The sequence below is a fragment of the Phyllostomus discolor genome, chromosome 1, assembly GCF_004126475.2.
Source record: "Phyllostomus discolor isolate MPI-MPIP mPhyDis1 chromosome 1, mPhyDis1.pri.v3, whole genome shotgun sequence".
Lineage (NCBI taxonomy): Eukaryota > Metazoa > Chordata > Mammalia > Chiroptera > Phyllostomidae > Phyllostomus > Phyllostomus discolor.
The window spans coordinates 217,194,970-217,217,747 of NC_040903.2; the positions used below are offsets into that span (position 1 = coordinate 217,194,970).

Here is a 22,778-nt window from a genome sequence, read left to right on the forward strand (position 1 = left end):
GGCAGCGCAGGGATCGGAGCTTGGGAAGGCACGAAGACAGGCGAACATTAAAGAGGCACCGTCCCTATTAGCCTATGAATCTCGCCGACGTCCACGTATCCTGGGCACTCGTGGGCTCGGCCCAGACCCCCTCCCCGGGCGGGGGCGGGGCCAGGGCCTCCAGCTTGCGCACCACCTGTGTGAACACCTGGTCCACCATCCGTTTGCTCTCGGCCGTCACCTCCAGGAACGGGCAGCGCCACTCGCGTGCCAGCGCACGGCCCCGCGCCGTCAGTACCTGGCGCTCCGCGTCCAGGTCGGCCTTGGTGCTCACGAGCATGAGCCTCATGGCCTTGGGCCCGCGCAGGCCGCCCACGCGCTCCCCGCAGCGGCCGCAGCGCCTCGAATGAGGCGGCGCTGCGCACACCCTGCAGCACCACGAAGCCGTCGCCATTCTCGGTGTAGAGGCCCTTGAGGGTGACCAGGTGCTCGGCGCCCACCGTGTCCACGATCTCCGGCAGCGCGGGCACCGCGTGCACCGCGTTCACCTGGATCACCTTGCTGAAGAGCTCCTCCACCGTCGGCTCGTGCTGCTCGGGGAAGCGCCCGCTGGCGAACTGCGTGGCCAGCGCCGTCTTGCCCACAGCCACTCCGCTGAACAGCACCACCCGTAGCCGTTGGCGCGAAAGTGCGGCAGGAGAACAGCAGAGAATGGCGCGGGGACGGGGGGGTGCGCCGGAAGCGCTGGGGGCGCACGGCTGGGATCAGTGCGCTGCGCTCCCAGCTTGTTCTCGCAGCGCTGCCTCACCTCTCCGCCCCTCGCCCCTCCCCGGTCCCTGCCCGCCCCCGCCCGGAGGTTCCCTGTCCCGGGCCCCTGGACGGCCAGCCTGGCCCCTCCATCAGTCTCTGCCTCCCGGCTCGCCCTCCCGAGGAGAGACCCTCGTTCTGCTGCCCGGGAGATAACCTGCCCCTTCCACCTCAACCCTGAAACGCGCGCTTTCCCCACCCCTTCTGATCCAGCCTGGTGGCCGAGAGCCAGGCCGGCTTCGCCCCTCTCCCGGCCGGGAGCACCCCAGAAAGGGGAAGCCCGTGAGGCGGCTGCAGGGGAGAATGTCAAGGGACCCCTGGTCCCCTTCTGTGCCTGAGGCCCCAGGTCCCTCCTGCCTTGGCCTTCGCCCTGACCCCCCTCCACCACCTTCTCATCACTGAGCAGAGCCCATATAGAAGGTAAACCGCATTCACTGCCCCACACAAACCCTCCCTGGCCTGCCTGACTGAGGAGAGTGAGTGACCACTCAGCCTCCCATCCACACCCGCTCGGTTTCACGACGGAGGGGTGAGGAGTGCGCAGACACCGGGAGAGGCTGGGGAGGGGCTGCGGGGCCACCCTCCTCGCAGAGGGGCTCCTCGGGTCGGCTCCCCTGCCAGCAGGCGGCCCCTCTCCCGCTGCAGAACCGTCTTGCTGTCCCCTGGTCTCCCAGGTGAAAGGCCGGGGAGGCGGGGCAGTGGGGGCTGAGTGCTGGGGTTGTCCACCCGGGGAAGCTGCAGCCCTCTGTCTCGGGCACCAGCAGGTGCCTTGGGGCTGCCGGCGGAGACACCCACGCTCGCCCTGTGCTGGGGGTGCCATGGACCCCCCCTCGCTCCGACGCTGACGGAGCCTGAGTCCCTGCTCTCTGGCAGCCTACGTGCAGAGATGACAGGGGGCGGCACCTCGGCCGGTCGGGCTGTGCGGTCAGTCACAGAATGTGCTTTCCTGTAATCGCTGCATACACACACCCCCTTCAATGTGCCAGTTTTATTAGCGCTCGAGCACGACAGACAACCTGAGTTCTAAATGGAGAAATCGTACAGGACGGTCTCTGGCTGCAAAGTAATGAAACTAAAAATCTATTTTAAAAACCGGTAGCTGCGAACGCCACCTGGAGAAGTGCAAGTTCAATCCAGGTTCCAACAACTTCCCACAGACTTTCGAGGGGACGCAGGCACCGCACTGTTGAAAAGCCACGAAACACCCAGAGGAAAGCACCCTCGGGGGGAGAGCCCTGGAGACACCAGGCGACGAGAGGGCACCCAGAGAGCGGCAGACGTCGGCGCCATCGGACGTGCAACGTAACTGCTTCATGTGTTTAAAGGGATAAAGCAAAGTCTCAAACACACGAGCAACGAGCAAAAGTCTGCAAAGTGTGGTCAACGGATTTGAGATCCCCCCACAGAAAAAAGTCTTCTGGAAGTGGAAACGATACTTTTCTATTTGAATTAACAGGAACCCCCCCCCCCGCCCTGTTGAGAGGGTGCAGAGCAGGTCAGATGCGGCTGAAGAGAACATAAAGCGACACCCCTCAGCCCCGGGAGTGGTCCCGGCCCGTGTGTGTGGGGCCTGCAGGGCAGGAGGGCCCTCTCGCGCCCACGAGGCTGCCGACTCTCCCACCCCACCTTAAATTGATAGTTGGTTCATCTGAGCCTGTCGTTACTGCCTTTTTGTGTATGTGTGGCTTTTAAAGCCATCAACGAAACCCAGGCAACCCCACAGTCCTAATTACTGTCACCTGTAATGCAGTTAGTGACCTCCCACCCTGCAAACCCACGCGTCACCTTCCAGCTGTCCCACCTCCTCACCCACGCCTGGTGAGTCCTGTGCCCGTCACAGGCCGAGGCGCATCCCCTGCTCGCTCACCCCCGGCAAGAAGGCCCCTCCGGTGGGGTCTGAAGGGCGTGCGATCTCGGAACCCTACCCCGAGGTTCCCTTCCCAGGCCTGTGGGCACTGACTCTCCGAATTCGAGTCCCCTCCTGGAGCAGAATCTGTGACGAGGGACGTGATCTCGGGAGCAGGCGGTCTATTTTTGCTGACCAGTGTGTGGGAAACTGGCGCATCAGCCTGTGAGAGGCCACAAACTCCACACACCGCTTTCCGGAGTCCACAGTTGCACCTGCCACAAACCCCTCACTCTCGGGCCTGCGGGGAGTATGGGCCGAGCTGCTGCAGCAGAGTTCCAGAGCCTGGCACTTAAACAAAACACCTCCCGTCACAGTTCCGGAAGCGGGGAAGTCCAAGGTCAAGGCGCTGGTAGTCGGTGTCTGGAGAGGGCCCGGTTCCTGGTTCGCACACAGCTGTCTTCTCACTGTGTGGCCACTTGACCAGGGAGCCATCTGGGGTCTCTTTCCTCAGGGCACTAATCCCACTCAGGAAGGCCCCCCCATGACCTCATCACCTCCCAAAGGCCCCACCTCCTGACCCCATCGCTTTGGGGGTTAGGTGTCCATGCACGGATTGGGGGGGGGGACACAAACTATATCACACGACATTATTTGCGTGTTCATTGTTTCCCTCGTTGCCGCGCAGCGCCCCCGCGGGCAGAGACGGAGCGTGCGCACTGCGGAGTCGGCCGCGTGCAGAGCCAGCGGCGCCCCCGTGTGGCGGGCGCTCCGCAACGGCGCTGCCGCTGTGATGCCCGGCTGAAAACGTGAGTGGTTTTCCACGGCGCTCGGACAACCAGGGGAAGAATCGCACAGAGCGTGACATTTGCATTTTGTGAGATTTCGTCTGCGGGAAACACGGGGCGACCACAGGCAACCCCACCAGCCGGACCGAGGGGGGAGCGGACGCACAGAACACACACAGACACCCCCGGCTGCCAGGTGACCGGGTGCTGTGGGCTGACGCGCCCTCGGGCGCCCTCCGACCTCTCCGCCGCCTCACGTCGCAGGGCTGCGGCCCTTCCCTTCCAGAGTTTTCTTCCGCACACCGACCTCAGGCCAGCTCAGACAAAGGGCCGTGCTCATCGTGGCAGTTATGTCTGTTCCAAAAACAACTCACCCCGAGCAACGCTGCCGTCCTCGTTAAGGTTCCTGTCCATTTCTAATGTGTCGCTGCATGGTCTGTGTGTCCCGCCCCACCCCCGTTGTCCTGCAAGTCCCGTGGTGTTTGTTTTGAATTTTGTTTTGAAAACCCCCCGAATTTTAGGAAATAACATAAAACACCTGCATCTGGCTGAGTGCCTGAGTAACCGCTCGCCTCTCTGAAGCGAACCCTTGTGCGTCCTGGTATATTGCCTTTCCCGGTGCCCTGATGAAGCTGCTAACCGCGTGTCGAGCCTGCGGCGCCCGGGAGGCTGCAGCGCCTGGTGCAGGATGACATGGGGTGTGCAAACTTCACAGAGTAGTCCTGGTGCCCCCGTCCCCTGGCCTGGTCTCCGGCCCTTGGCCTCACAGTGCCCAGGGGCCTTGAACTCGCCTGAGGCTTCGGCCCAGGCGGGAGGTGGGGCGGGGGGGGGGGGGGCTCTCCGACGTCCAGCCTTTCAGATGTCATGGGCTCTGGGGGCTGCAGGCTGCTCAGAATGTCCCTTCCTGGACACCTGCCCCGTGGATGTGGACGTAAGCTCTGGCCTCAGAATAGGGGCCCCACCAGCCTCCCGTTACCGCCCTCACTGGAGTTCTGCCACGACCAGGCCTGAGGAACACAGAGGCCTCTCCTGGAGGCAGGCCGGCCGGGCACTGGGGGCCAGAGGGGGCACTGGGGGCCAGAGGTGGCCCCCCCTGAGGCTTCCCACCTCCCCCTCCGTCACTGCCCCAGGTGGGCACTTCTTGGCCAAGTCAGATGCAAAGCTGCCGTCGCCACCACTGAACCCTGTACAGGTGCTCGGAACGCCTCACCCCGGGGCTTTGAATGATGCAGGCGCAGGGACAACAGGCTGAAGCTGCTTGGACTGCAGTTCAAGGGCATGTTCAAGGGCGTGTTCAAGGGCGCGTTCAAGGAAGCTCTGTCTGAGCCAGAGTGTGAGTCGCCTTGTGTTTGTGGCCCTGGAGTTTTTTGCACTGATTTCCACCTGGGAGCGCAGGCCCCTCGTGAAGGGGGAGGACAGCAGCACCAGCAGGACCCCCGTCCCAGGGGCTCTCAGGGAGCTGGGTTTTTGGAAGGAGTTTGTGGGGGACCCCAGAAACCAACCTGATGCCTGGGGCCTGCATGGGCCTGCCAGCCCTGGGAAAGTTCCCGGCTGCTGCAGGGTGCAGGCCACAGGGTGGAGAAGACATCCTCCCAGGAGACCCAGGGCCCAGGGGAAGAGCTGACTCCTAACGTTCCATCCACCGTTCAATCCGTCAGTCAACCAGCGATAATTAAGGGCCTCTCCTGGGGCAGCTGTCCCCAAGCCAGCTAGGCCCCCCACCTGCAGGCTTGTACCATCCTGACTCCTCCTGGGACTTCCCTGCTGGAGGGGGCAAGAGGCCCACAGCCCCCACCCGTCCTGCATCCGCTCCTAAATCCGCCGCTGGGAGCAGCACCGGTGGGGCCTGGAGGCAGGGGTCGGCGCCTGAGGCACTCGCCCAGCCTTGGCCGACCCTCTGGGCCGCGCTCTCCACCCCGCCAGTGCGCCTCGTCTTTCTCCGCCCTGCGGTCTGGGCCATCTTTCTCGGACACCTTCTCCCACCCCCGGTGGCCCGGGCCTGCGACCTAGTCTGGCCTTGGGTTCCCCCAGGCGGCGGAGGCAACTCAGCATTTGGAAACCCTGGGAGCCAGGGCGGGAGGGGCGCAGGCAGGGCGGGGACCGCCCCACACCAGGACAGAATTGGCGCCGCCTTGGGCGTCCCGACGCCCCCACCGGAACCTTCCTTTCCTGTAGACCAGTAGTGCCGCGCCGCGCGTTTCCTTCGCCGCCGCCGCCGCCGGAAAGGAGACACCCACGCGTCCCCTTCCCGCCGCTGCCTCGTCACGGGACCGTGTCCCCAGCGCCGCTCTGACCCAGCGCCGGTGGGCCCTCCAGCAGGTGCCCAGGCGCGCGTCCTAGCAGGACGCCTGGGCGCCACTCAGTGGTGATTCGTCCCAGCGCGAGTCGCCCCCTCCCGGAGCTGTGGAGTTCTGCCGCGTCCCTGCGCTGCCTACGGCCGCCGGCGCTCCGCGCTCAGGCTCCGGTGCCCCCTTTGTGGCGGCCCTGCCGCGGTGAGCGCCGGCGTCGGGAACGGCCGCGGGAGCGGGTTCAGTCCTGGAGGTCACAGCCTGGGGCTGGCCCAGGTGTGCGCGCAGGTGGGTGGAGGTGGTGACAGCTGCAGCTGGTTCAGGTCGCCCCTGCAGCTTCTCCGAGATGGGCCCTTGGGCTGCAGAACCACCCGGTCCAGCCCTGGACTCCCGGATCCACTGACTCCGGAGAAGAGAGCCCCCGGCCCAGTTTCCCAGAGTTCTCCACTTGTGCTTTTGACTCCGAGTCAGGGGGATTCCCCCCCCCCCGCCCCCGCCCTGTTCCTGTATCAGCCCGCAGGAGACGAATGCAAGCGGGAGACAGCACACACTGTGGAGCTGAGGCAGCAGGTTTCTTTACGAAACACGCTGGAGCTCGGAGCTGCAGGCGGGCACCCAGCTGGTCTGCGTGCCCCGGCGATCAGGATTTTAGGGGTCTCACGCTGGTAGCCAGCTTCTGGGTCCCCCTCCTCCTCCCCTCTCCAGCCCTGGGGATGAACGCAGTTTCGAAGGCTTCCTTTCCCAGCCAGTGGCAGCGATGCACACGGAACTCCAAGGGCCCCCCTGCTCCCTCACTACCGCGGTTTTCCCTGCGATCTCCAGAACACCGGGCAGTCTCACCGGACCAGGCTCCCAGCGGCCGAGTTCACGGGTGAGGCGCGTCTCCCTCCCCGCCTCGGTTTGCGCCCTCTTCTGCCTAACGCTTTCCTGGGAATGGCTAAATGCAGAGTGACTTATTAAAACTGATTTTCGTACTAGTGTCCATGCTTGTATTTTTAAAACACTTAAGCTCAGCACTGCCCACCTGCCAAGCGCCTCTGAGGACAGACTCTTGGAGAATGCACTGTGACTGCAGGGGGGGGTCTCCGTATGGACTCCCACCCACGGCCCAGGGGCTGAGGCCCCTGGGTGGCTTCTGAATGGCGGCCCGAAGGACACCGCCGCGGTCACACTGGCCGGCGTTCCCCGGGATGCCGAGCGTCGCCCGTCTCATCCAGTTCAGGCCGCGGTGTGCTGCGTGCTCAGGGTTTGCAATGACGACGAGGAGGCCGCAGAGCGTGTAACTGAAGGACTGACCTGTCCCGTCTCTGGCTCCCGCACAGGCCCGGAGCCCGCGGGCGGCCGGCCCACACGCACGGCACTGTGCTCTCCGTGTGCTGCCCACAAACACGGGTGACCTCGGCCGGCCTCCGGGGCGGGCGCTGCGTGGTGTCTCTGGTTGTCGACCGAGTGCACATGGAAGTCGCCGAGGCCACGGGCTCAGGCCGGGGTTGTGGCTGCTTCGTTGGCAGACAGCCGAGAGCTGTCCTGCAGCTGCGTCACCCACGATTCCGAGGGCTCGCTGGACGTCAGACAGTGGCAAATGCCCCTGAATGTGCTGAGTGAGACGTCTCAGAAAGCCGGGCACCGGCGTCTCAGCCCCCACCACACGCCACAGCCGTCGGCCCCGCAGCCCGAGTCAGCAGACCCAGTGGGAGCAGGTGGGCCAGAGCTCCCCAGCTGATTCTAATGTGGGCCTCAGCGGCGGACCCCTGGGGTCATGGCAGTCACAGCAGAGGGGTCTCCCGTGCCTGGGTCTGTGCAGTGAGGGAGGGGGCTGGCTGCAGGAAGTCAGCCTGGCTCGCCTGTGCAGCAGGGGACAGGAACGGAGACACCAAGACACGGCAGATGCGGCTAAGCCTACCAGGTCTGCCAGCCCCCAGACCGAGCCAGAGAAAGGATTCAAGGAGTCAGAGCCGGCTCCCACCCCACTGCGGGGTGGCCCCTCCCCACGAGCGGGTTCTCCTGCCCTCGGGTGCCAGCCCCCCTTCCCACTGCAGCGCACCTGGCACTGGGCCCTGCCACCTGGGGACACTGGCTCCCAGAGCCCTCCAGCCCTGCCCCCGCCCCCAGCGGGGCCCAGCGCAGCTTCTGCTTGGGGCCCAGGGGTGGGAGGGGGCAGGGTGGGGCCGAGGGCCCTCTGCTCTGGGCCCCGCAGTGGCTTCTTGGAAGGAAAAGGACAGAGACCAACAGGGGGGCCGGGGGAGCATCAGAAATGGGGTGAGGCTTGTCCTGGCCTCACAGTGCTAGAGCCGGCCCCTCCCCCCATGGTCTCCGTGCAGGAGGGGCCTGCCGGCCTTGCTCTGAGAAGCTGAGAGGAGAAGGCAACCCCAGGAGGAGGCTTCTGGGCCTGGCACCCCAAGGCGCCCTGAGTGGCACAGAGCTGGGCCCAGCGAGGTCTGGTCCTCTGTTTGGGCTGCACCGCCAGCCCCTGCGGAGCCCTGAGCCCAGACCCGGGGGCCACACATTCCCCTGTGAGGGCCAGGATTGGGCCCAGGCGGGGGCGGGTCGCGCCCTCGGGTGGCCAGGTGAATGAGTCCAGCTGCAAGGCCCAGGCAGGCGGGGGGAGGGGAAGCAGGCAAAGGGCTGGTAAGGACCCGGCATCCAGGCGACAACTCTGGGCCAGGCTGGCACCCAGGCCCCTCCCGCCGGCCTCCTACCTGTACCTCCAGGGGCTTTGTTCTGGGGGTGTCCCTGTGCCGTCCAGCTGTCTGACTAAAGCAGTGGGCCCACGCCTCCCGATTCAACAGGGTTTGTCTGCCCCGTGGTCTGCTCCTGGCTCTGTGGATCCCGGGCCCCGCCCGGGAGGGCTCTTCCCATCCCCACGAATGTCGGGTGCTCTGGAGTGGGGCCCAGGTGGGGCCTCACAGGCTCCCGGCGGTGTGGGTGCCTGTGGTCCCCGAATCACGCGTGCGTGCCGAAGCGTCACCCTCACTGGCCGCTGCGACCCGGCCTCGGCCTGTCCGGTCTCCTGCTCATGGAACAGAACGCTGTCCCGGGGAAGCACGGAGTGATGGAAAACACCAGAATCCGCTCCCCTCGTGAGGCAGTGCCACACAGCACCAGGCTTCCCTCCCTTCTGCGTCTGTACACTTGTAGGTGTGTCTATGAACTGAAACGGTGCCCAGGGCCGGCCTCGCCTCTCCTCTGGTGACCGGTTGCTTCCCCTCGGAACGTTCGCCCAGCCTGGGGACTGGCCCCCAGCTCCGGGCGCGCTGGAGCTGCCGGCAGCGCCGGGCAGGGCAGCGCGGAGACCCCGGCCCTCCCTCATTTCGCTGTCCCGTTCTCCGGGACACCCCCTGTCTCACCGCACTTGATAGTTTGTTTTTTCTTTTCCTTTTCTTTAAAGGTGACTGGGTCCGACTGTACTTTGATTTATTTATTTAACCCTCACCCCAGGGTATGCTTATTGACCTTTAGAGAAAGAAACATCTGTGAGAGAGAAACATCAATCAGTTGCCTCTGCACGTGGACCCTGACCGGGGAGTGAACCCGAAACTTTTTGGTGTACCCGACCATACTCCAACCAACCGAGCCACCTGGCCAGGGCCTGACGGTTTGTTTTTTCATCATTTAGTGAGCTCTGCATCTGAGTGGTTTCCAATTTTTTTTTTCTTTTAGTTTAAAGCAACCGCTTGGCTTTGACCCAGAGCCCCTGTGGACTCCGGTACTAATCACCTCCGGAGCCAAAGTACGGATGGGAAATGCTGCGCGCGCCAGCGCCTGTCCGGGGGAGTCCCGGACGGCGGGTTGCTGCGTCCTTTGTAGCGGGGGATCCACGACTGACGGACCCCTGGTCGCTGAGAGGAAGGCAGCAGTTCTTTCCGCTTCTCTTTCATTCGTGGCCAGTCACGCAGAGGGACAAATTCGCGCGCTGCCGGTGCCGAGTGAGGCAAGGCGAGCGGGAAAGGGGCCGGCTTCCAGTAAATTGATGAAGAAATCCCGCTGAGCTACGTAGGGTGGAGCTGGACCCGCGGCTCCGGGCGGGAGGATGGGCGCTCGGAGGAGGAAGAGGAGGTGCCCGGGGCCGGGGCGCGGGCTGTGCGGTCCCTCTGCCAGCCCTCGGGGGTCTAAGGCCCCTGCCAGCATCCGAGTAAGGAGCCATTTCCACGCAGAGCCATTCCCTGAGGGTGTTTAAGTGAAGCATAGCACACCCCCAGAAATGGCTCCAGAGCGCTAACGCACAGCTGCAAACACTTCCACTCCGGGAGCCCGAGCGACCACCCCACCCGGTCAGCGCCATCCCAGAGTTTTCCCTAACCGGGAAGTGGTTTCGCTTGCTCCTGGCTTTCAGGAGCCGGGCGCCCCCAGCCCACCCCACCTGCAGCCTGCTGGCATCTCCCGGGGACCCTCCTCCCCGCGGGGCCTCCACCGCACCCCCACCCAGCCTGGGACCCGGCCTGGGGAGGAGGAGGAGGACGCTCCAGCGTGCTCCTGGCGGCTGCCCCGTGTCCGGGGCTCCTACCGGGGGTGCCCACGCTGTGGGCGGGAACCCTGTGGCAAGCCCACCCTGCACCGCCGAGCGCTCTTCCGCAGTGACCTCTCCGTGCGCAGGGACCAGCGCAGGCCCGCGGTCCCGGAGTTCCGGGCAGGCGCTTGAGGACCCTCACGGGATGTGGACCCAGAAACGGTCCCGGAGGGCGGGGAGGGACCAGACCGCGACCCTGGCCCCCGCTCGCCTGTGGCAGCGCGCCCCCTGGCGGCGGGGGGGCGCCCTCTCTTGGGTACAGTCGGCACAGGCGTCTCGGCCTGCGCGCCCTCCGCACCTGGTCGTCCTGGTTCCGCATCTTTAAAAACATTTTAAATCCTCACCGAGAATATGTTTACTGAATTTTAATTTTTTAAGATTTCTATTTGTTTTAGAGACGGGAAGGGAGGAAGAAACAGGGAGAGAAACATCAATGTGCCAGAGAGCTATCCAGCGGTTGCCTCTCACAAGCCTCCGACGGGGACTCAGCCTGCAACTGGGGCATGTGCCCTGACTAGGAATCGAACCGGCAGCCTTTCAGCTGGCAGGCCGGCACTCAGCCCAATGAGCCACACCAGCCAGCGCAGGTTTATTGAGTTTAGAGAGAGGAAGGGGGAGGGGAGGGGGAGAGAGAGAGAGAGAGAGAGAGGGAGAGAGAGAGAGACAGGAAGGGGGAGAGAGAGAGAGAAACATGGATCTGTTGCCTCCTGTGCACACCCCCACCGGGACCCAAGCTGCAACCTAAGCATGTGCCCTGACCGGGAACAGAACCTACAACCTTTTGGTTAACTGGACGACGTTCCAACTGACTGAGCCTCCCTGCCAGGGTTGGTTCCGCACCTGGTGGCCCTGAGTTGGCCGCCTGGGCCCTGTGCTGTCCTCCTCTGGATTTCAGCATCTTACGAGCGCTGAGCACGTCGCCAAGGAGCAGAAAGGCCCACAGAGGACAGCGGGGAAGGAGGGGCTGGTGGGAACGTCTACAGTCAGGAGCCTTCCCACAAGAAACAGATACAATAGTGGATTGCATGGGCGAGGGGGTTAATCATCTTTTTTAAAGACTGAGTTCATAACCGAGATGGAACCAATTCCTTGAATGACACAACCTGTCAAAACCCACACAAGAAGAACTAGACTATTGGAATTGACTTACCTCTACTACAGAAACTGAACCGCTCATGAATAAACTTCAAAAACGGGAAGCGCTAGGCCCATGTGGGCTCCCTGGTGAATCCTACCAGACAGGTAAGGAAGAAATTATACCAGTGCTCTGCCATCTCTTTCGGGAGACAGGAGCAGAGGGAATACTTTCTGACTCATCCTGTGAGGCCAGCATTGCCCCGATACCACAGCCAGACAAAGACATCACAGGGGAAGGAGGCCACAGACCCATGCCTCTCATTGCACACAGATGCAAAACCCCCAGCAAAACAGGAGCGGATCGAACCCACCAGCATGTAAAAGAATCACACGCCACAACCAAGTGGGGTCCATCCCCAGTGAGCCAGGCCGGCTCAACACTTAAAAATCCATCCACGGAATTCACCACGTCCACAGACCCAAGGGAGAACCCGCACGACCCTGCAGGAAAAGCGCCTGACAAAGCTCAACACCCGGTGACGACAGGAGTTGCCAGCAAAATAGCAATGAGGGGACCCTCTCTTTGTGGCTACAGCAATCGACACAGAGTGATGTTGGTGAAGGACAGGCACATGGCTCCACGGAACAGCGGGGAGGACCTGGAAACAGGCCACAGGAACATGATCAATGCATCCCGACCGAGGAGCGACGGCAGCATGGTGGAGTGGGGACGGCTTTCCCACAAATGGTGCCGGAGTGACTGGACAGCCATGTACAGAGAAGAGAGAGGGAGAGAGAGAGGGAGAGGGAGGGAGGGAGGGAGGAAAAGGAAAGGAAAGGAAATCCAGACTTGCATTTTACACTTTACAAAACTCAACTCAAAATGGATCGCAAACCTAAATATACAAAGCACACCTGTGAAGCTCCTGGCAGACACACACAGGAGAAAACCCAGGTGGCCTGGGGGGGGGGACTTTTTGAAGACAACCCTAACATCATGACCCGTGGAAGAAGTCACTGATGCTCTGGACCTCATTAAAAATAAAAACTCCTGCTCCACGAAAGACAGTGTCGGGCGAATCAGAGCACGAGCCATGGACCTGGAGAGAATATTCACAGACACATCTGATAAATTGACTTTTGGGGAAGGCACCTGCTTGGTTGGCCTCGGCTACCCAATTCTTCTCCAGGTCAGTGAGGGACCCACAGGGGTCACCAAGCCCCATGGACAGAGGGACAGAAGTCAGGGCAGAGGGCCCGCAGGTGACAGAGCCAGTGACTACCCCCCTTCCTGCCCCCGCTGAGAACTGAAGTCTTGCTGGGCATCCCTGCCACAGGAGACTGTTTTGGGTTGTTTCTTTGTCGACTGTGAGGGCATCCGTCCATCAGTCATTCTACTATCACCTCCTGTAAGAGCAAATGTAACGGCAGACCCTCCCTAACATTACGGCAGGTGTACACTTTCCCTCGACTAAGGCAGGCAGCTGACGCAGATAAAAATTCTGACCGGTGCGCCCGGACCAGCGCAGCTCGGCGGGTTGACCGTGGTCCTGCAAACCGAAGGGCCAGGGCACGCGCCTGGGCTGCGGGCCAGGCCCCTGGTTGGGGGTGCACGAGAGGCAACGGATCGATGTTTCTCTCTGACGTCGGTGTTTCTCTCCCCATCTTCCTCCCTTCCTTCCCCTCTACCTAAAGTCAATAAGTAAAGTCTTTAAAACCATTGGTTTTGAGTTTCTCATCTAATGGAGAACAGTGTCAGATGCCTGAGGCAGTGCCTGAAGTCCAAGGTCAGCTGCTGGGGGGCGCTCTCAGAATTTGCCGAATGAGTGTTTCATGCCAGTGAAGGGCCCCCAAGCAAACTTGTCACTGCTGTGGGGACACCCGTTCCCCTACTCTGGCCTAACCCCACGCCACCCAGTTATCTGGGGCTGGCAGGGCCCCAGGGTCCCTGGGACCGGAGGTGGGATTTCCCCGGATTCCCCCAGGGGCACTGGGAGGACTTTGGGGAGGAGCTGCTGGTGAGAGGCTTTCGGCTGCAGCCCGAAGCCTGGGCTCTGGCGCCCTCCGGTGGACGTGGGGGCACCCTGCAGAGCATTCGGAGCACAGGAGGCAACTGAACCCTCACCTAACCCTAACCTTAACCCTCACCCTAACCCTCACTGAGGCTGAGCAGACAGGGACAGCCCCCTGAGCCCCAGTCTCCACATCCACAAAAGTGGCAGTTTGGAGCATTTCAAAAGCCTGTGCCACAGAGCTGATGAGCCTGCGCAAGTGACAGCAGCCACAGTTCCCTCCCCTGTCCCCCAGACAGACAAAGGGGCCGAGCCCCACAAGCAGAGGGCCACCCGGTCCTGCCCCACCCCCTGCCAGCAGTGGCCAGGGCAGTGCTCCCACAGCCAGCAGCCTCTGACACGGAAGCAGCAAGCTGAACAGTGCGGTGTCACTGTCGCCAGTGTCCTTGGCTCCAAGGTCACAGGCAGAGTCCCGGGTCCGCTTCGATGTTCTGTCTGCTGCGGCATGTTGTTTCGGCCGAATGCTTATTTTTCTGTTTAAAAATCATTATGATGATGATGATGATGATGATGATTATGTGTGTATCGTTATTCTAAAGTAATTAAACAAATACTATTTTCTGTAAATACTAATTTATTTTCAAACCTATTTTTCATACCTAAATGATATATTATCATTTACTTTGTTTATAGTTGTGTAACGGGTCCCAGTTTCCCATTTTAATGAATTACTGTGATTTTAACGAGTAGCTTGCAAAGGAACTAATAAACATGTCAGTTTTAATTTCCCGTTCGGTTGCGGTCACTGGGCAGGACCCAGCAGCTACCGCCCTTTCCTTCAATAACCGAGAGTAAAGGGCCCTGAGCCTGAAGCATTTGAGAGTCTCCGGCCTAGAGCCCAGGTCCGGTCCCCAGGCCTGCAATGTGGTGTCCACTCAGAGCAACGGGACCACTGCTGCATCCCCAAGCCCCTGCCCCGGTCACCCCCGCCAGGACTGGACCTGTCACTGGACGAGGGGGCTGCCCTGAGCCCTGAGCAGACGGAGTCAGGAACCCACACCCTCCGGGGGGCCCGAGGCAGCCCACTCAGGGCCTGCTGCAGGGTGTGGGTTCCTGACTCCATGTACAAAAGTCCCCCAACAAGAGTCCAGGCGACGACGAGGGGACTTTTGTTAAAGCTGGGGACGGTGAGACAGGGGAGGGCTCAGTGTAGGAGAAGCAATGGGTCGGCCTGGGCTGGGCGTCTTCGTTCCCCGCAAAGTCAGAGAAAAGGGGGGCTCTGGGGGCAGGTTCAGGGGTGAGCTCGGCTGCCCACTGCCTTAGAGTCCAGGAGACACGACGAGCCTGTGAAGACAGAAGTGGGGGGAGGAGAAGGGAAGGGAATGGCGCAGGCTGCTCCCCAGAGGGAGAGTGTGCGCTGGGCCCTCTGACTTGAGGCTTTTATCTCCCTCGCAGGAAGGAACGCCAGACGGGGTCCCAGCGGAGGGTTGCTGCAGACTATCCGCCAGTTCTCCAGGTGCGCCCTTTCAGGGTCATCGTCTCCTCTGATTGGTCAGTGGCAGGCCGGGGGGGGGCATCAGTCGGTGCAGCTGGTTCTGGCATCGCCCACCTGGTTTTGCTGCTTTTCTGGGCTTGGAGCTGAAACACAGCTGAGGCCTAGGATGTCATGTCCAGGGAGGCAAGGCCAGGGAGAAGAGGCCACCCTGGGGTGAGGTCCTTGTGTTCCCAGTTTCGCCCCCTGCCGGGACCCAGTTCTGCAGCCGGCTGTAAATCGCTCAGCCACTGTGTTTGCTGCCTGTCTCAGTTTCTCTGTTCCACTTGCCAAGGAATTTTCCTAGCTTTCTACTATCCTGTCTCATTCCCCGCTCAGAGATTCCCACCCCTAATATCTCTGAGGGGTGATGAGGGAGGAGGGTCTCTCCTGAGCAACTGCTTCCTGCTGACAAGGGTCGTGGCCCCTGCCTGCGTAAGGTAGAGAAGTTTCTTCCCGTCTGGTCTAAGAGAGGCAAGGGAATGGGATCTGAGACTGGGACAGAAAGGATGTTACCTGCTTCTTCCAAAGCAGGGGTAGGCTGGAATCCCAAAGCATCATCGTCTTCATACGGAGTCGTTGCATCCAACGCAACCATCTAGTCCTGACAAGTCCATTCAGCCAAACCAGCCTGCCTCATTTCAGGAGGTGGCAACTGCAGATGGGCTTCTGAAGCATGGCGCCTATTGTATAAACAAGCAGCCAGGTGAATAAGGTCATAGGCTATACACTCTGTGAAGACAGAAAGAGCACAAAGGTTAATGAACACAGCAAATCACAAACCAGTTTCTGAGTCTTCAAGACTGTCAGTTGAGAAGCCTCCCAAATGCAAGGCTTTTGCAAAGGTAAGGCTTTGGCTGGAATGAAATCGAGCAATGACAATCTGATAGAGGCTCTTTGTCTGCAGCTTAAATGTCTCTGGTGATCTCATCTGGTGCTCAGGTAAACTCTGTGTGGCTTACGCTGCATTAGTCGTTCTCAATAATTTCAAGTCAAAGAATGGGAGAAAAAAATGAAACATTAGCTTGGAAGAAAACTAGAAAAATTAAGATTCAATTCAGTTTGTGGGGAACAATTGGGCTTTGCAGGTTCCATTGAAACACAATTTCTCTCCCTACAATTACCCTCATTTTTCAAGGAGATTGCATTGAGTCTAGTTTCAGTTTTGCCTGATTATTTCCATAACACAAGAACAGCAATTAATCACATAGGCTCTTTGAAATCTGCTTTGCTGGAATTTCACAAGGAGTCTTCAGACTGAGCTTTAGTCAGCTCCTTAGGGCACAGAAGCCAAGCCACACAGTGGCCATGTGGCTTTGCCTGCAACACCTACAAGTTTGGGGAGCAGCCCACACCGCTCCCTTTTCTTTCTTCTTACCCCCTTTTTGTCTTCACAGACACATGTCTCCTAAACGTAAGGCAATAAGCTGCTGGCAGCTTGTCCCAGGCTAGCCCCCTGAACCTGTCCCCCAAGGATCCCGTTTTCTCTGACTTCCCAGTGAAGTAATTAAGGCAGTTCAGTCTAGGCTCTCCTGCTGCTGCCTCTTGCTAAGCCCATCCTTGTTTCATTGTCTCCAGCTTTATTTTTTAAGATTTTATTTATCCGTGCCCTGGCTGGTGTGGCTCAGTGGATTGTGCACTGGCCTATGAACCAAAGGGTTGTTGGTTCGATTCCCAGTCATGGCATAATGCTAGGGTTGTGGGCTGGGTCCCCAGGAGGGGATGCATAAGAGGTAACCACATATTGATATATCTCTACCCCTCTTTCTCCCTCCTTCCCATCTCTCTAAAAAGTAAAAAATAATAATAATAATAATTTTAAAAATGTTTTATTTTTTTATTTTTGTAGAGAGGGGGAAAGGAGGGAGAAAGAGAGAGGAAAAAACATTGATGTGCAAGAGAAACATCAATCGGTTGCCTCTTGCACACCCCCAACTGGGGGCCTGGCCCGCGACCCAGGCGTGTGCTGTGACCGTCAGTGGACGTGGGTGGCTGCCACCTCTTAGCCACTGCGCACCACACTGCGGTGAACACGGGTGACCACGCATCTGTTCCAGTCCCTGCTCCCACTTCTTAGCTCTGGTGCCTGTACCGCTGGCAATGGCGTCGTCCTGCTCTCACTCTGAAAGCTTCCCTCGCCTTGGAAGCTCCCACTGGCCCGCGGGGCGGCTGACCCCGGGAGAGACTTCCTGGGAGGCCCCGTGGCCCAGGGCCGCCCGCAGGCAGCCTCGCCGAACTCCGCTCAGTGGGCTCCGCCCGTGTGGTGCGGGGCGGGGGCGCCTGCTGCCCCCTCCTGTGTGCACAGCCGCGCCCTCCAGCTGTGGTGACCGAACGGGCCTCCGCTCCGCTCCGCTCGCTCGATGCCGCCTCCTCCCACGCGCCCGCTGGGCGGACTCAGACCCGGCTCGACCCAGACTGCAGCCTCCACCCACCGACCCGGCCTGGCCCTGGACTCGGCACAGCCCGTGCGCGCGTACCGTCACGGCTGGAACAGGTCACCACAAACGTAGTGGCCTAGGCCACACAGACTTGCTGTCCCACGGTCCTGGGGGTCAGAGGTCGGGTCTCTCCGGCTGGCTCCTCCGGCTGCCCTAGGGGACAGGTCCCTTTCCTGCCGCCCCACCTTCCAGAAGCGCCCCACCCCTGGCTCGCAGCCCCTCCCTCCCGGCTCCGGACGCAGGGACAGCCCCGCATGGCTTCGCTCTGGGCCCCCCCCCCCCGCCTCCCCCGACCACGGTGGAGGACCCTGCGCTGACCTCAGGAGCACCGGATGGACAGTCCAGGCTCTGCTCCCGACAGGAAGGTCGGCTGATTGCGGTCTGAACTCCACCTGTGACCCTGGCTCCCCTTGGCCATAGAACCTACACACAGTCACAGGTCCAGGGTCAGGTGTGGACACTGGGGGGCAGCCTGTCTGTCCACGCACCATTAGCACCAGCCTTCCCCTCTCTCCCCAAAGTCCCTGGAAACACGCGCTGTCCCCGCCCCCCCCCCCCGCTGTCTCCCACCCCTCTGCCCCTCCCCCACCCCATCTGCAGGGCTGTCCTGGGCTCAGCACAACCCCGTGTGCCTTGTCCATCATTGAGGACTCACTCAATTCAGCATTCTAGAATGTTCCTCCAGTTGTGGGACCGTGTCCCCGTTCCCTAGGACGCCATTCCCTGTGCCCACGACTTCCTGCTCAGGGAGATGGAAACGCGCATGCGTCTGGGGTCACCGAGCGGCACTGAGCTCAGAGAGCGCCCCCAGCCTGCCAGGTTGGGGCGCTGCCCTGCACACACCCCACGCCGACACCCCACGACCGGCCCAGTGTTGTGAAACGGGGGTTCCCCCGCACTCAGTGTTCCCATGGATGCTCGCGTTGCTCTCCCACAGCCACCCTAGGGGTCAGGCACGCGTTCCCCGACGGGGGACTGAGGCCTGGGCCGGGCCAGCGATGCCCCTGCGGCCCCGCAGCCAGGAGGCGCTAGAACACAGGCGGCCTCCGGGCGGCTGCTCTGCGGTGCGACGTGGGGGGATGCTCCCGGAACCCCGGGTCCTTTTGTAACAAAGTCCAGAAGCCGCAGGACGCTGTGAGTCTGGAGGTGTTTCCCCGAGTCCAGAGCCTGATGCGAGCACTCATGGTGGGTGCGTCCGGGTGACCGGGCCCCGCTTCGGCAGCCCCGCAGGACGGCTGGGGGACACCAGCACCCCACACGCAGTTCTCCAAGAGCCCACGGTGCGTGTCACCACGTTGTGGGGCAGGCGCCCGTCACTAATGCACCGGGGTCGCAGGCCCTTGGCGTCACGCCTGGGTCTGGGAGGAGCTTGGCTGCGATCCCAGGGTCTCAAGCCTGTGGCGCAGGCAAGCAGCAGCCTCCCAAGCCACAGAGCCTCAGGGTACCCCAGGCACGGCAGCCCCGGCCTGGCCTGGGGAGATAAGGGGGGAGGGGTGGGGGGCCGAAATCAAAAACACACCCGCTGGGCTTGGCAGCGGCAGCAGCCTCCCGCCCTGCCAGCCCCTGTCCCAGCGCCGCCTGTGCACTGCTGACAGACTCCAGGCCGCGCCCCCCCCCCCCCCCCCCGCCGGGGCGGTGCTGACTCAGGCCCCCCGGCAGGCCTGCCAGGCCCAAGAGAAGCCACGTCCCGGGGCTCCCCACATGGGCTGTCCCCTCCAGGCAGGAAGTGGTTTTACTTTCAGCCCGCTCTCTTACTCTAACTCGGGAGTTTCTCGGAAACCACGAGAAGATGCTCACTTATTTCTCCTCTGCCCAAACACACCAGAGACGGCCAACGCCCACGTCTTCAATGCACTCCAGCCTCTCACACTGCCATCCAGGCCCGGGACATGCCAGACAGCGGCTGCTCTGAGCGCACCACAGCCGCCGCCTCCCTCCCATGTGGGTTTGCTCTCCCGCCTCCACCTCCGTCTGAGCCGCGTGCTCACAGCCCGGAGCAGGGCCCCTCCCGCTGCTCTGCAGGCCTCTGAGGACCCCCTGGAAGGTCATCCCGAACCTCGAATTCTCCCAGTGCCTCGGACCTGAGGCCTCCTCCCTGGGCTGAGCCTGGGACCCCGATGTCAGCCTCTTTAGGGGACCTTGGAGCCTTGGCCGCCTTTCTGGCCCATCCTGTCTCTCCACCTCCCGTGCTCCCCTCTGTGCCCAACATGTGGCACCTTACGTCCTGGGCTTCAGCTGCTCCCGCCCTCCGTGTCCCCTCACTCTCCTGCCCCTCTTCAGTCTGGTCTGAAGGTCACTTCCTCTAGGCGGCTGTCCTTGGCCCCCCAAGACAAGGACAAAGCCTGAAGCCATGGCACCCGACCTTCCCTCCCTCACCTCTGCCCAGGGTCTCTCTCCCCAAAGGCCCAGCCGCTGCAGGAGTCAGGCGCCTGGTTCAGCAGGCTACATTGTAACGAGACAAAGGTTGCAGCCAATGAGACAGGTTTTCAGTAGACTGCTGCTTTGATTTTCTTGCTGGCCTGCTGTGGTCAGGTCAGGGGCAGCAAAGAGTGACTGCAAATGAGAGCAGGGAAAGGAGCAGGCTGGGTGGAAAGGAAGTGGCGTGCACAGAGGCACCTGAAGGGCCAGAGGCGGGGAGACGCGACTCGGAAAGGGGCTGCACGTGGAAGGCCACAGGTCCTTCGGGCCACCTCTCGGCTACTCGTCACTGTCCACGGCCCTGCGGCTCCGATCTAACCATGCGCACTTCCGAGGACTGTGGCCTCAGCCGCCCTCCCCCAGGGCGGGTTGTCCTGGAGCCACACCTGCAGCAGCAGCGTCTCTGGCTTGGTGGACCTGCGCTCGGGTCCCACACTCGCCGGCACACTCCACAGATGGTTCCAGAACGCCTGGGGCTTTTTTACTCCTGGCCGTAGAACCGGCCTGAGAAGAGCGCAAGGTCTAGGGTTGCGGCGGGGCGGGGGCTGGGGTGGGGGTGGCGGTTGGATAAAGGAGACGATCAATGCAAAGCAAGTTCTCTGGGCTGGGAAGCCCAACGGGTTGGCTCTTAACGGGCCTCCCTGCAGAGATCACAGCCGCTGTCGCCACCTACTGGCCACGAGTGGAAGTGGCCTTTGGCCTTTGGCACACGGTCCAGCTGGCTGGCATCTGCGCCCAGGTAAAGAAGCCCAGACGCGGGGACTGAGGACTTCCCCCCAGAAAAGAGGCGAGATTCTGATCGACAAAGGAAATTCTCAGAGTAATATTTCAATAAGCATTTGAAAACTCCGAGTCCTTTCAGGAAAAAAATGTCCCCTAAAAACACAGCATCGCAGAGAACAGGCGCCCCGGGGCACCCCGCCCCACACGCCGGCACCGTTGACACCTCCGTGGGCGCCTCACGCTTCACACTCCCAGCCCCCGAGGAGAGCGGCGGCGCGGGCTCGCTCAACCCCCCACCCCCCACCCCAGCGCGCGTTTCAGGCGTGGCCCTGTGCCGCCCCCACAAGCAGAGCCCGCGGCGTCTGCTCCCCCAGCGCGGGCCCTTCCGGTGCCTTCTCTCCCGCTCCACTCAGGGTTGCCCGCCTTAGCCATGACAACACCGGACTCTGGTTAAATCAGCGTCTCAGATTCTAAAGAGACTTTTTTTTCTTTTTCAGTCATGTCTGTATGCCTACAATACTTAGGATGTATTTATAGTTAAAAAGTTATTTGCTCTGCCCTGGCTGGTGCAGCTCAGTGGATTGAGCACTGGCCTGTGAACCAAAGCATCGAGGGTTCCAGTCCCAGTCAAGGCACAGGCCTGGGTTGTGGGCCAGATCCCCAGTAGGGGGCGCGCGAGAGGCAACCACACACTGATATTTCTGTCCCTCTCTTTCTCCCTCCCTTCCCCTCTGTCTAAAATAAATAAATAAAGTCTTTTTAAAACTTATGTGTTCTTTCTGGGGTGGGGGGCAGCCCTGGATGGGGGCTGTGGCGGGGCGCGGGGACCCGGTGCAGTGGCTGCGGTGCTAACCGGAAACTGCCAAACTTCCCGTGGAAGCGAAGCAGGGTTTCGTAAGAACAGGACGGAGGGAGAAGAGAAAACCTACGGCGGCTGTGCAGGCCCTGATGTGGTCAAGTTGGTATCTCCGGTTGGTCGTGAATTTACTGTGAAGAAGGAACGTGCACTAACCTCAGGAACAATAAAAGCCACGTTGAGCGGCCCAGGTCAGTTTGCCGAGAACGAAACCAGTGAAGCCCATGTTGGAGAGGCCCCTCACAGGTGCTCGCGGAAGTGTGCACGTGCTTGACGTGCAGGGTTCGCTGCACCAGCAGCTCCCCGGAGACGCCGCAGTGCCCAGCCGCACCTGGAATTGCCCTGGGACTGCTGACGGCTGCGAACATCCAGGACTGTTAAATAAAATAAATTACAACAAACGGTTCGCTTTTTTCAGGATTTTTTTAAAAAGTTATTTGTTCTTTATCTGAAATTCAAACTGCGCCAGGGTGTCCTGTGTTTTACCTGGCGACCGTAGGGCAACCTCTGCTTCTCAAAACGCTGGTCGCAATCCTGACCCAACATCGCCATCTGCTGGTGAGTCCCGGGCCCCCATTTGAAGACGCCACCTTAGGTGACAGGGCCACAGGCCTTACCTCCCACACGGGGCCCCAGGCTCAGCGGAGAAACGCGCGTTGGAATCTGGCAGCCTGTGCGCGGACCGGAGTCGAACGGGGACCTCTCGCTGAGCGGGGCCACGCCCAACCCACTGAGCCGCACGGGTCCGACCTAACCGGTGTTTTGTCGTTGTTGTTTTCGCCTTCCCAAGTATACCCCAAACGTAGCCGCCACGGCGGCGCTTCTCAGGCGGAGGACTCGGCAGCTCGCTCCTCTCCTTGGAGAAGAGGGTCCTGAGCGGCCCCCTGGGCGCACAGAGCTGAAGGGTGCTGTCTACTGTTCTAGAAGTTACGGGCCGTCCATGAGCCGGCCCCTCTCCACATCTCCAAATCCTTGCTTCTCGCCCGAGTTGGGCCGGCCCCAGGGCGCTTGCTCCTCGCTGCCTCTCAAACATTCCCGGAGCGGTTCTGCTTTAAGGGATTTGCACCTGCTCTCACACTGCTGGACCGCTCTCCCCGGAGCCGGTGCCAGGGTCACTCACCGACCCCCTGCGGACAGTTCTGGGTCAGGGGGCACACGCACGGCCGCGCCGTTCCACGGAGCAGACTTGTGTGGGATTGGTGGAGCAGGCGTGAAGGGCAGGAGCAGCCCACGGCTGTGTTAAGGCTGACACTGGAGCCCTGGCTGGTGTGGCCCAATGGGCTGAGTGTCGTCCGGCAAACCATAAAGGTCTCTGGTTCGATTCCCAGTCAGGGCGCTTGCCCGGGTTGCGGGCCAGTTCCCGACTGGGGGCATGTGAGAGGCAACCGATTGATGTTTCTCTTGCATATTGATGCTTCTCTCCCTCTCTCCCTCCCTTCCCCTCTCTCTAAAAATAAATATAATCTTTTTAAAAAAGGCTGACACTGGATGGCGAAGGCAGGAGTGGC

General features: G+C 61.2%; 2 protein-coding genes across 2 annotated transcripts; one reads left to right on the plus strand and one right to left on the minus strand.

Moving 5' to 3' along the window:
* Window positions 1-13: 13 nt before the first annotated feature.
* On the minus strand, window positions 14-4,700 carry LOC114492112 (ras-related protein Rap-2c-like). Its single transcript, XM_028506302.2, is given in 5 exon segments — window positions 14-361; window positions 363-723; window positions 4,061-4,217; window positions 4,397-4,471; window positions 4,631-4,700. Coding segments are annotated over 5 exon segments (957 nt in total). The 3' UTR covers window positions 14-67.
* LOC118498797 lies at window positions 4,699-21,651 on the plus strand. Its single transcript, XM_036017624.1, is given in 5 exon segments — window positions 4,699-4,753; window positions 7,220-7,408; window positions 20,339-20,430; window positions 21,206-21,503; window positions 21,506-21,651. Coding segments are annotated over 5 exon segments (780 nt in total).
* The last annotated feature ends 1,127 nt before the right edge of the window (window positions 21,652-22,778 follow it).